The sequence below is a fragment of the Dama dama genome, chromosome 21 (assembly GCF_033118175.1).
Source record: "Dama dama isolate Ldn47 chromosome 21, ASM3311817v1, whole genome shotgun sequence".
In the NCBI taxonomy this organism is placed as follows: Eukaryota; Metazoa; Chordata; class Mammalia; order Artiodactyla; family Cervidae; genus Dama; species Dama dama.
Window position 1 is genome coordinate 63597430 of NC_083701.1, and position 14222 is coordinate 63611651.

At 36.8% G+C, this 14222-nt stretch overlaps 1 protein-coding gene across 1 annotated transcript in view; it reads left to right on the forward strand.

Annotated features, from left to right (window-relative positions):
• STK3 (serine/threonine kinase 3) overlaps positions 1-14222 on the forward strand; it is a 293448-nt gene that overhangs the window by 82073 nt on the left and 197153 nt on the right. The window contains exons 5-6 of the mRNA XM_061123688.1: positions 7700-7864; positions 8372-8539. Of these exons, the coding sequence (XP_060979671.1) occupies positions 7700-7864; positions 8372-8539 (333 nt within the window). The remainder of the gene's footprint in view (positions 1-7699; positions 7865-8371; positions 8540-14222) is intronic.

Genomic DNA, 14222 nt, shown 5'->3' on the forward strand with positions numbered 1-14222 from the left:
TTAAAAAGGGAGAGTGGTGTGGTGAGATTGTCAAGGCTACAGGAACTGTATCGTTCAAGGCCTTGAGGGTTAGAGTGTAGGATTTGAATTTTACTTTAAGAGTACTGGTTCTGATGCAGTACTGGTTCTTATAATCACCTTAGATACTGCTGTCCTGGAGTGCTCCTGTATCTAATCTTATCGTACCTGGCATTGCTTAATACCATAATTATTTGTTCCTGTTCCCTTCTTTTCCCACCATGAAGGCAAGGGCAGAATAACAGATTCTCAGTAAATTTTTGTTGGTGCCTACCATCTATTATTGTGTGTGGGTATTAAATGAAATGATACCTGTAGTGTGGCAAGTATGGTAAATACTCAGTAAGTGTTAAGTTGTTGGTGTTGCCATTATCATCACTGGACAGATAAATCCTCACTTGGGAATAAAGGGTCCTTTTTTGAAAGAAATTAGATTTGATCCAGGGCTTAAAAGACTATGTAGGGTGGGTTTTGCTCAGATAGTTTTCAAAACTTTATGAAAATTCAAGGTACAAGTTAAAACTTGAAATTTGATAATATAATATATATAGTTATCTGTCTGTGGCACATGAAAGGGGAACTATGTCTCATTTTTAGGTTTGTTTCCTTAATAGTAAGTACTATATATAGAATTATTATTACTATTTTATTTTTCAAAAAATTCCAAGGTACTTCTGATATGCATCTGGGTTTAAAAAGTGACTACAGGTCTCTTTTTAAAATGGTAGTTTTGGTGATATACATTCTGTTATTTTTCTGTTGATTAGTCATGATGCAGTGGTATTAAGTGAGTAATAGTTACATAATCACAATAGTAAAAGATGTTTACCAGTTTTCGCAGTCAATAGCCAGACCAAAAAACAAAGATAATTACAGTTGTAAGCCATAATGGGAACATGGTTAACCTAATAATATAAAATAATTACATAGAATTTGGGGAGTCAAGCAGAGTGATGTGGTAAGTGGAAGTGTATACATGCAGAAGTATTATCTACTCAGCCAGGCTGTGTCTTTTGGTTGGTGCATTTAATACATTTACATTTAAGGTAATTATCAATATGTATAATCCTATTACCGTTTAATTGTTTTGGGTTTATTTTCTATAGGTCTTTTCCTTCTTTTGTGTTTCCTGCCTAGAGAAGTTCCTTTAGCATTTGTTGTAAAGTTGATTTTTGCTGTAAAGCTGAATTCTTTTAACTTTTGCTTGTCTGGAAAGCTTTTGATTTCTCCACCAAATCTGAATGAGAGTCTTGCTGGGTAGAGTATTCTTGGTAGGTTCTTCCCCTTCATCACTTTAAATATATCGTGACATTCCCTTCTGGCATGTAGATTTTCTGTTGAGAAATCAGCTGATAGCCTGATGGGAGTTCAACTTGTATGTTATTTGTCGTTTTTCCCATGTTGCTTTTAGTATTTTATCTTTGTCTTTAGTATTTGTCAGTTTGGTTACAGAGTGTCTCAGTGTGTTCCTCCTTGGGTTTATCCTGCCTGGGACTCTCTGTGCTTCCTGGAATTGGTTGACTATTTCCTTTTGCATATTAGGGAAATTTTCAGGGAAATTAGGATAATTTGAAATTAGCTCTTCAAATATTTTCTCACTTTCTTTCTCTCTTCTCCTTCTGGGATCCCCATAATGCAAATGTTGGTGCGTTTAATGTTGTCCCCAAGGTTTGTTAGGCTGTCTTCATTTCTTTTCATTCTTTTTTCTATATTCGGTTCTGTGGCAATGATTTCCACCATTCTCTCCTCCAGGTCATTTATCTGTTCTTCTGCCTCAGTTATTCTGCTATTGATTCCTTCTGGTGTATTATTCATCTCTGTTTGTTTGTTCTTTAGTTCTTCTAGGTCTTTGGTAAACATTTCTTGCATCTTCTCCGTTCTGAGATCCTGGATCATCTTCACTATCATTATTCTGAATTCTTTTTCTGGAAGGTTGCTTAGCCCTACTTCATTTAGCTGTTTTTCTGGGGTTTTATCTTGTCTCTTCATCTGGGACATAACTTTCTGCTTTTTCATGCTGATTAACTTTCTGTAATGTGGTTTTGTTGTAGCCGCTGTGGGACTGTGGTTCTTCTTGCTTCTTCTGTCTGCCTTCTGATGGAGGAGGCTAAGTGGCTTGTGTAAGCTTCCTGATGGGAGGGACTGGTGGTGGGAAAAACTGGGAATTGCTTTGGTGGCCGGGGCCTTTGCTCAGTAAAGCTTTAATCCAATTATCTGCTGACGGGTAGGGTTGTGCTCCCTCCTTTGTAGTTGTTTGGCCTGAGGGGACCCAGCCCTGGGCTCTCTGGGCTCTGTGGTAGAGTTAATGGTGACCTCCAGGAGGGTTTATGCCCAGGGGGACCTTCCTGGACTACTGCTGCCATTGCCCCTGTCCCTGGGGTGAGCCCCTGCCGACCCACGCCTCCAAAGGCCACCCGCCAGCACTAGCAGGTAGTTTGGTTCAGTCTTCTGCGGGGTCACTGCTCCTTTCTTCTGCATCTTGGTGTGCCTGAGAGTGAGTTTGTGCCCTCCAAGACTGGAGTCTCTGTTTCCCCCAGTCCTGTGAAAGTTCTTATAACTAAATCCTGCTGGCCTTCAAGTTCAGATTCCCTGGGGATTCCCAGTCCCTTTTTCGGATCCCCAGGTGGGGAATCTTGACGTGGGGTTCAGAACCTTCACAATAGTGGGAGAACTTCTTTGGTATTACTGTTCTCCAGTCTGTGGGTCACTCACCTGGCAGGTATGGGGTTTGATTTCACTGTGATGGTACCCCTCCTACCGTCTCACTGGCTGCTGCTTTGTCTTTGGACATGGGGTTTCTTTTCTTGGTGGGTTCCAGTGTCCTCCTGTCGATCCTTGTTCAACAGCTAGTGGTGATTTTGATGTTCTTGCTGGAGGAGATGAGCGCCTGTCTTTCTACTCCACCATCTTGAACCAGAAGCCCCAACATATTATTTTATATGCACAGATAATTATATCAAAAAGATAGAATTTAGTTAAGAGTGTCAGTTTCATTTTTAGAAAAATAAAATTCTTAATTTTGTATGAATTTTCAAAACCTCCCTTGAATTTGTTTTTATTAGTGTAAAAACATTAAGGCACTATGAGTATTTTAAAACAGCTTGTGCATGTGCCCTTGAGACACGTTGGTGGGTGCATTTTTATCAAAACCATATACATGGTGACATATTAAATGTATCATATTATTATACTAATCATACGACTCTAGAAACAAAAGTAACCAGGGGACTTAGAGCCTATCAAAACCATCTTTTTGTTTTTGTACAATGGGATTCTTTTTTAACTTGCCAGTGAATTCATACCAGTATTGAAACCAGATGTAGACTTCCGTCTTTTAATGTATTAGCTCAGCTATAAAGTCTTATTTCCAGCTCTGATTACTGAGTGTTTCATTCATGGTTTATTATCTCTTTCCTGCCCTCCTTTTTCTTTTTTTTTTTTTAAACTAGAGTCTAAATATGATTCAAATGATTTTAAGATGACATTGCTCCATTTGTGTAGTGACAGAAATAAAATTAAATCTGTATTGAATTGATGATAACCTAATTAAATCCACAAATGAAGTACTGTCAATAAAATTTTCCATTGGAAAGGATTCTTGACAGATACTACTAAAAGAAGTGTTAGTTGTGGTTTGAGTGTTTTCCATCTTAGAACTTAAATCCTACCTTACTTTCTGTATAAAAGCAGATCTTCTCTCTTTTGTTTTTTTCTTTTCTTTCTATATATTTTCAATATAAAGCTTATGATTTTGAAATTTATCTGAACTGATGAAAAGTCTTATTTATAGAAATAAAAAAGATATTACTTAAAGTTTTTGGTTTTTCTCTGTTGCCAAATAGAAACCTAGTCACCTTTGGTAGCTGATTTTGTTTGTATGTAAGTGAAATTTATGTTTAAAGATTGTTTAAAAACAAAACTCTGTTTAGGAAAATGACTGTCAATGAATTCCCTTACCCCTTCCCTCTAAATAGTATGTGTCCAAAGGATGTGAAATAAACATCTAGATCAAGGCCTACATCTGGGAAGGCCTAGTCTCCTTTCTTTCCTATTCTCCATTAAAGACCCAAAATATATGTCAAGTGGTTTAAATGTTGAAATAGATATTATTCTTTTCCAAAGTGTATTTGCTACCCTTGATATTTAAAAGAGACCAGATAAACATTTATTCTTCTAAATTTGTCAAGATTTACCTGAAATTTTTGTACTTAAGGCTGAAATTTGGCTGCCTTTACTCTTTGTTGAATACATACTTTGAATCTCATCTTTGGAACAAGCCTTGCTACTCTGTGCTTATATTGAGGCTAATTCATGCATTCATGTTTGTGTGAAACTCATATAAAAGATTCTATAACTGTAAATTAATAAAAAAAATTTCAGTCAACATTATGTCTCTGTGTTCTAGAAAATGTTTACTTGTTAATTGTTAAAATGATTTTATCGAGGGATAGAAACCTTTCATTTTATAATTGAAGTTAAAAGTCTCAAAGTGCAGATACCACATTTGAGCCCTAATATTCAAAGGGATTGTTAGAATAATACTGTACACAAATAATTTTAATTTAAGACATATCCATGTACTATTAGAATGATTGGCTATTGCATCTTTTTTGTTTTTTTTTAGAGGGAAGATATGAAATGAACCCCTAAAGTAGAGGGAGGGATTTATTACTGAATAGAGAAAAGCATAATGGGAAAGAGACTTCAGACACTTCATGTTTGCTTCAGATCTGTCCTCTTCACCTTTATTAATTCAGGGCCAAATACTGGCTGTGGCCTCAGATATTCTTGTAAACTTCATAAAAACTAGTACTGTCAGCTTCTTCACTAGTGTATACCCAGTCCCTTTTGCAGGACTTACACAAGAGAGCCAGTGAAGTAGATACTTGTTGAAAGAACAGATGCCCAAATTAGTGTGAATGCCCAAATTAGTGAAAAATAAAAATGGATGCCCAAATTAGTCTTTTGTTAAGACAATGAAGATCTTAAAATATAATGTTATAGAATCATAGAGTTGGAATGAACCTTGAAAGTCTTTTAGCAAAACCAGACAGTTCATGAATCAGCTTACTGTCTCTGGCAAGTCGTCTTTTAGTCTTTCTGTGGATTTGTCCAGTGGCAAATGCACTGAAATCAGATTCATCCTGAGGCCTAAGTAAAGTAGGTCCATTTAATTTTGAACTTTCTCTAGCATGGCTCTGAAATACAGGGTATAGGAGCAGAGACAACAAGCCAAGAAATTAATGAAGGATTAGTTGAATTATTGGTTGGAAATAGTGGAATGCTAGGAGGATGAAAATCGAAGTCTAGGTAACTGAAAAGGTCAGCATTGACGTGACTAAACATGAGACCGTGTTTAGGACTGGTACTGCTTTTGTAACACCCTGAGCTCTTTAATCTTTATAGTAGGGACGTGGAATCGGGGGAGGGGAGAGAACCCAGGCCACCACTTTGCATACCTCTGCAGTGGTGTGGTGGCCCTCTATGCACCCCTGCCTCTTACTCACCCACCAGGGCTGCAGAGCACCAATTTCAAAGGACTGGGACCATCAGATGTGAATTTCTCTTCTCCTTTAGTAACTACAGGTCCGTACCCATTCATTCATTATTTATCGATTGCTAATTGTATGCCAGGTGTGGCTCCACCAGTGTACGCACTGATGCCGACACATCAGTGACCCAGACAGAGGTCTCTGCTCTTCTGGACTCTCAGTGCAGTACCGCTCAGTAGAAACATAGCTTGGGCTACGTATGTCATTCTGAGCTTTCTAGCACCCACATTCAAAAAGAAGAAGTGGCAGGTGAGATTAATTTTAATGTATTAAATATAGGCGGGGCCTCCCTGGTGGCTCAGACAGAAAAGAATCAGCCTGCAATACAGGAGATGAAGGTTCAATCCCCGGGTTGGGAAGATCCCCTGCAGAAGGGATTGGCTGCCCACTCCTGTATTCTTGTCTGGAGAATTCCATGGACAGAGGAGCCTGGCATGTTACAGTCCATGGAGTCACAAAGAGTTGGACCTAACTGAGTGACAAATGTTTTTTTCACTGATACTAATTTTATATTATATTAATTAATTACCACATTTTAAATATAATGTAATTAGTATATAAATGTCATTTAACTGTGTAAGCAGTATGTAAGTTATTGATGAGATACCTTACATTTCCTTTTTGGTACTAGGCCTTTAACTTTGGTATATTTTATATGTATAGCATGTCTCAGTTGGGTTAGCTATGTTTCAAATGCTGGGGAGCTACTGTGTTGAATAGGGCAGCTTCAGAATATAGTGCTTGCTCTCTGTGGACCATGAAGTCAGTCCATCTGGTCTGAGGTACAGAATCAGTTCCTGAAAGTACTAGAATTTTCAAATAATCCAGACTCCTTATCCATGGCCTGCAAAGCTTTACATGGTCTGTGCAGTAATTTTATGACAGTATATGTTGGTGTTTTATGCAAATGTAAACTACCTGGCAATTTGTTTAGAAATTTTGACACAATAAAGGATTTTTTTTTTTAATTGAAGTAAAATTCATATAAGATTTACCATTTTAATGTGAAAAGTTCCTTGTCATTAGTGCATTTACAATGTTATGTAATTTCTACCCCTCTTGTCCCTGGCAGTCACCAGTCTGCTTTCTTTTTCTGTGGATTTTCCTATTCTTAGTATTTCATATAAGTGGAATCATACGATACGTGCTTTCTGTTGTGTCCGACTTCTTTCACTTAGCATAATGTTTTTGAGGTCCATCCACATTGCAGCACATGTCCACACTTTATTCCTTTTCATGACCAAATAATATTGCATTGTTTGCGTATACCATAATTTGTCTATCCATTCCTCTGTGATAGACATTTGGGTTGTTGTAGCCTTTTGGCCGTTGTGAATAGTACTACTGTGAACACTCATGTACATGTTTGTTTGAGTACCCATATTTTACTTTTGTCAAATAGTGATAGTCTGTTGTATAGGGTTATTACAAAGATAAATGAGATAATGCATGTGAAACTGTAAGCACAATTCCTGGTACAGATAGCACTGGCTCTGGTGCTATCAGTACTAAAAGTCTTTACGTTCACACCTCCCTCCTCCTTTTTCCTTCCCTGATGGTCTGTTTTTGTGTTTCTGTTTTCTTAGTCTTTCTCTGACATTTTCATTCTGAGTTTTCATTATTAGAGTTAGAAATCTAGGACCTGTAGATTAAGAATGACCTCACTGGAAGGAGGAGGAGTGGTATTGGTGTAAATGCTTCACACAGGAGGCTCTTGGCAGTCCACACTTCCTCATTTCCTCTCCTTTGTGTGACACTGTTGGTTTTCACTTTCATCAGTAGTTGGAGGGACCACAGGGAAGGGTGTCTCTGGATTTACTTTTTCAGGACAGATAGCTGTCATATTGCCACCTCAGTGTTAGATGGCATAGGGAAGAGTGATTTCTTAGGGTCATGGTGATTCTTGGGATATGTTAACGTGCTTTAGGAATGACATGGACAATTTTAAAGAAAGGAGAAATTGAATGATGACATTTTCTTTCATCAGAAGAGGTTCTTGGTACTTTACCTTTTAGCCTTTTCCTAAAAGTTTAATGATCTTTAGAAAGAAGTGCTTGTTAACAATGCTCTCTTGTAAGAGTTTAGTTGTATCAGCATTTCAGTTGAGTTTTTAAAATATTTCTTTCCAGTTAACAGAAGATGAGATTGCAACCATTCTCAAATCTACTTTGAAAGGACTAGAATACTTACACTTTATGAGAAAAATACACAGAGATATAAAAGCTGGAAATATTCTCCTCAATACAGAAGGACATGCAAAATTGGCGGATTTTGGAGTTGCCGGTCAGTTAACGGTAAGTGTAATACTTTTGGAAGCACTGTTGGTTTGTATTGTCCGGGTTCGAGTGTGATTAAACATTGATAATATCTTTTGAGGGTTATGAAAAGAAATGCATAAATTCATTACTGTCAGGGAGAAGAAGCCATTATTTAGGTATTATTTAATTATTTTTATTTACCATTTAAGAGACATTAGATGAATATGAAAAAATATATATTGCCATAAAAATGCTTAAATATTTGGAAAGGAAAGCTGCATTTTCCCATTTCTGTAGGTTTTATTGTTATAGTGCTATCTTTAATGAAGGTAGTGGAGTTAAGTTACTTATGGACTCTTGGTTATTTCAGAATTCTAAATTCCTAAATATGTCATGTCACAACTGATTGAAATTTTAGGAAAATAGTCAATTTCAGATATAACCTGTAGTATTTGAGGGTTTCAAATATGTAGTTTAAGGAATACATTGGCAAATACATTTTCTTAGTGTTTTTGTAGTTATATCTCTGTAATGTTCTTGCAGGATACAATGGCAAAACGCAATACTGTGATAGGAACTCCGTTTTGGATGGCTCCTGAGGTCATTCAGGAAATAGGCTATAACTGCGTGGCTGACATCTGGTCCCTTGGCATTACTTCTATAGAAATGGCTGAAGGAAAACCTCCTTATGCTGATATACATCCGATGAGGGTAAGAAAATGATGGAAAATGTCAATGTTAAAAGCACTGCAGTTTTGTAGTGTGAGTGTAAATAAACATGGAGTAAAAAGATCATTTGAATTTGGATTCTGTGCAAAAATTAGTAAAATTATCTGTCAGGGCTTAGCGACTGTTCAGCTCTTTCCACCGTCACATCCTTAGTTGGGAGGGAGAGAAGTAACGCCTGTATTTCTCTCTGCAGTGGCTGTTCTTTCCCCCAAAGTACACCTGCTGCATTTTCCTACGATTGATTGATTTATTTATTTTTTCCATTTATTTTTATTAGTTGGAGGCTAATTACTTTACAATATTGTAGTGGTTTTTGCCATACATTGACATGAATCAGCCATGGATTTACATGTGTTCCCCATCCTGATCCCCCCTCCCACCTCCCTCCCCATCCCATCCCTCTGGGTCTTCCCAGTGCACCAGCCCCAAGCACTTGTCTCATGCATCCAGCCTGGGCTGGTGATGTGTTTCACCCTTGATGGTATACTTGTTTCAATGCTATTCTCTCAGAACATCCCATCCTCACCTTCTCCCATAGAGTCCCAAAGTCTGTTCTGTACATCTGTGTCTCTTTTTCTGTTTTGCATATAGGGTTCCCTATGAAATAAATAGAAGAAAGGGCTGGTAAATCCACTGCATTATTCAGTTCCTCGTATTCTGAATATAACAGTGGAGGCTTGGAAGAAATCCATTCTCTTCTACATACCCTGCATATTGTACCTTTTTGTTTTTGTTTCTCTAGTCCAGCTAATATTAAAAAAGAATCCCAATTTCTAATATTGCTATGTATCTATAAGTGAATTAAGCTTTTATTTTTAGTGTTCAGTGAGAAAATGGAATTCTTTTTTGAATATTATTTTATGGTTTTATGAACTCCTTTTCCATGATAAATTTTTGAGTCTGAAATGTATAGATTGCATATTCAAGTCTAATTGCCACTGCTTTAGGGTTTGTGATGATACAGTTTTTAAATTTATTAGTATGTGAATCTCAATTCATTATAGATAAATACATTTATCTTTGTAAACTTGTTGCCCTCTAGTGGCTGTATTCAACTCAAGAAGAAAGGATATAGGCATGAAGGCAGAAAGAAGGTGGGGGAGGGGGAGAGAGAGAGAGAGAGAGAGAGAGAGAGAGTGTGTGTGTGTGTGTAAAGAAAAGAAGATGGTTTTAGGGTAGATGGAGAAATGTATGAAGTAAACAGATGGGAGGAAAAAGAATGCAGTATTTTAGAGTATTTGAAAAAGAAGAATAAATTTAAATTCTATCTGATACTATAGTGCTATTATAAATTGAATTTCAGTAGTGTAGATAATAGTGTACTATACTGAAATATTTAAAAATCTGCCTGCCACTTGAGAACTCTTTGAGGAATATAATTGTATATGATATGTGTTATCTTCCTTGTACATATAAATGCCTCTTGCTAAAGTGAAACAGAAAATAGCATGAATTCTTTGAAAATATTGACATGAACTATAACAAGGTCAACATAAAATGAACAATAAAATTCTCATTTCTTTTCTGATTATTAGATATCTTTGGTACTTTCAGCTAGAAAGTTTTTGGGTTGATCCTTAGCTAGATATATTTGAGTTTAAGTTAGTGAGGTTAACCAAAGTATCCAAGACAGCTAGCTAAGTGTCAGAGCTGGGATTTAACCCAGAACTTAAGAGTATTACTGTTCTGCTTCCTCCAGTATAAATCTTATTTTTTCCAACCAAATAGTTCCACATATTCAGTTTGACCATGAGGTTGTCTCTCTAGCAGATAGCCAAGGATTTGAAAAATAAAGCACAGAGTAGCTTCTCTCATTGCAAATTACATGGCACTGTGTCACAACCAAGTATACTCCTAATCCAACATGATTTCTTTTTTTAAAAAAATTTCAAAAATGTTTATTAAGAATTGAAAACTGAGCCAGTCATTTTTAAATTAAAAAAACAAAACAAGAATCCATGACCTCCTTCCTTCCTGCCCAATTAATAATGGAACCAAGTTGAGAAATTCTGGACGACTGGGCTTGGTTAGAGGTGCCAGTTGAGTAGTCCCTGCCCCTGGCACGCCTGCACATCTTCCATTCCCCAGTTCCTGCTGTGTGTGCCGGGGTCGGCACCTGGCCCATCTCAGTGTGTGCGCATGGGACTTCGCCCTCTGACATCGTGTGGCCAGAAATTACAACTCGGTGACAAAGCTCAGGATTCCCTTTTCCTCTCGCTTTTACATAGTTAGATTTTGGCTTGAATGACACGTTCTGTGCTCAACAAATCTACTTTCTTAGTTTTCATTTTATCTTTTTTACCCCCTGTGGTAATTTCTTAGGGCCGTCCTAACATACTACCACAAATTTGGTGGCTTAAAACTATAGAACTTTATTCTCTTACAATTCTGGAGACCAGCAATTGAAATGAAGGTGTTGACAGGGCTGCACTCCTTCCAGAAGCTCTAAAGGAGACTCCGTTTCTGCCTTTTCAGCTTCGGGGTGGCGGCTGCCAGCAGTCCTTGGCACTCCTTGGGTTGCAGCTACATCTCTTGAGTCCCTGCCTGCACCTTTTACATTACTCTCTCCTTTGTGAGTGTCTGCGTTTTCCTCTTCTGTCTATTTCAGATTTTCCTCTGCCTTTTTCTTTAAAGGACAGATGTCATTGGATTTAGGGCCCACTCCAGCAGTCGGGAACAATCTCCAACTGCAAGGATTTTTTTTCCAAAAGAGATCCTGTTTAGAAGTTCTGAATATTAGGATATAAATGTATCTTTTGGGGGCCACTCTTCAATTCACTGTATCTTCTACAGTCTGTTCCCTTTTTTCAGATTATATGTATTTTAAGATCAGTAATGATTAATTTCAGGATCTATTTTCCTTGTCTTTTCTCAAATTTTAAAAATTGTGGTAAAGTATTCATAAAAATGGTATCATTTTAACCATTTTCAGTATACAATTCAGTGACCTTAAAGTACATTCACATCACACTGTCTACTACAGAAATTTTTATCATCCGAAACTAAAACTCTATACACATTAAAAAGTAACTCATTATCTCCTCCCCCTAACACCTTATGACCATAATTCTCTCTGTTTCTATGAATTGGACTATTTTAAGTATCTCACAGAAGTTAAATCATACAATATTTGTCCTTTTGTGTCCAGCTCCTTTCACTTAATATAATGTTTTCAAGGTTCATCCATTGTTGTAGCATGTATCCAAATTCTTTTTTAAGGCTGAATCATATTCCATTGTATAAATGCCACATTTTGTTTAACCATTCATCCATGTTGGACACTTGAGTTGTTTCCACCCTTTGATTGCTGAGACTCTTGCTTCTGTGAAGATGAATGTGCATTTATTCCCGGCGGGAGCCTGCTCTTCACTCTGTGGCTATATACCCAGAACTAGACTGTTGCGTCATATGGTAATTTTATGTTTAAGTTTTTGAGGAACCTCTCTACTGTTTTTCATAGCATTGTGCTATTTTACATTCCCACCAGCAATACACAAGGATTCCAGTTTCTCCACATTCTTGCCAACGCTTGTTTTCTGTCTTTTTGATAATAGCCATCCTAATGAGAGTGAAGTGTTACTTCATGGTTTTGATTTACATTTCCCTGATAACTAGTGATGTTGAGTATCATTTCATGTACTTTTTGTTCATTTGTTTATCTTCTTTGGAGAAACAGCTATTCAGGTTATTTGCCATTTTAAAATTGGGTTGTTTTCTGTGTTGTTGAGTTTCTGGTCTCATTTTAATCAGCTTTTCTCTAGTTTGGTCTGCCGTTTTCTATTTGCTGGCTGAAGTCTCCTAGCCCTTTGACTTTTTACTGCCTGTTTATTGTTCTTCCAGCTGTCTCCCATCACTTTTTGTATCCAATTCTAATACTCAGTCTAAGTCCCTTTATAATTCTTTTGGGTAGAATCCTCCCAGTCCTTCCCTTGGGAGGTCTTTGAGTCAAAATGTATCTCAGATTTGCTATTCTACAAGTAGAGGATTGCTTATTTGTATTTAATTGTTGTATTACTTTGCTTTGTGTAATAGATGTGTTCTAGGGATTTTGTATAAACATTTAATAGTTGTAAATTGGAGTTTACATTTTGGGGATATTATTTTTTAAAAATAATTTTTATTGATTCCTTTAGTGATGAGAATAATGCTGTTGAAACTTATTTGCCATATAATTGTGTTTATTTTTTATCATGGACATATCCATTTTAGCAGTAATACAAAATTTAATCATTAATATTAACATATTTTTGATTTAGTGTTGATGTTAAAATAGATGCCTGTTCTCATGTGGAGGCAGGAAGTCAACCTTTGGACCAGTTGGAGAATATATCTGGTGTCCTACATTGGTTATTTTGTGTCAGAGAAACTGAGTGTCCCCTAAGTATGGATGTTTGATTTTTTGAAGACAAGGACCCTGGAATTTTCTTCTTATATTCTTTTACTTCTGTTCTCTTTTCTTTATTTCCTTCTGCATATATTCAGGGCTCATTCATCATGTCCCAGTCAGACTTTGAGGATGTAGTGGTAAGCAGTGCAGGTGTGTGTCCTGTTCTCTTGGAACTTCCACTCCAGTGATAACTTGCATTCTGATGTTAGAATTATTTTGCCTTCTGTGTGTGTGTATGGGGAGGAAGTACATATATATTCAGTTGTTTAGAATGTAAGACCATACACTGTAACAACTTTTATTCATTTATGTGTATATTACAAATCATAAAGGATCATATGCCCATATGATTTTTATTATTTTGGCATTACAGTGCTTGTTTTTCTCCTTTGAACTTATCCTCATCTTCCTTTTTTTCCATTTCTCCCCAGTGCTGTCTTGACTTCCTCTGACTGTTCCCTATTTCCTAACAGTGTACGTACATGAATGCTCACACAGTCCCTTTCGAACCTTCACTTTTCTTTCTGTTCATACTCCATTTCTTCCCCCTATCTATTCCCTATGTCTTTCTGCCTGATTATTTTAAGTGATACCTTGATTCTCTTAACTATACTTTCAGATCAGAAATAGCTAAGGATCCGGAGGAGGGGCCAAATTGGATCATTGGAGAATTTCAGTACAACTTCGAGGACATGTGGTTTTTCACTCTGTTTGAGAGTTAGAGTCGTTCTGCCCTGTGGTCCTAATACATGTGGGAGTACAAGGCGTTCCAGCCGCAAACTCGAGGATTAAGTTTTATTACATTGACAGTTTCAACATATTTCTGTCCAGTAGGAGTTATTATTCTTGAAGAGATGAATAAGCAGGGAAAACAGAATAAACAGATCTCAATTTCTCTTGGTTGAGTCTGCTGAGGTCACCCCTGAGGGTTTCATGGGGAAGACAAATTCCCACTGTTAATTTATATTCAAACCTTACTGTTGATGTTGCCAAGTCCTCTGTAAATATGATTAGTTTGGTAACTACTGAGGAAGCAATCATCACTTTCTCACTGACATACTAATTATGTGAATAGGAATAGTAATATTGGAGACATATTTCCATTAAGTTTTACTTAAAGAATTACACTAGAACCTATCTTTTAAAGATTTTAATGTGGGAAGCTAGCAAAGGCAATATTTCTCTGTATTTGTGTGGGAGCATTTACAGGAGACAATATAAGTTGATTTATTAATGATTGAAAGATGATTTATATTTCATACTTTTTTTACTGTGATC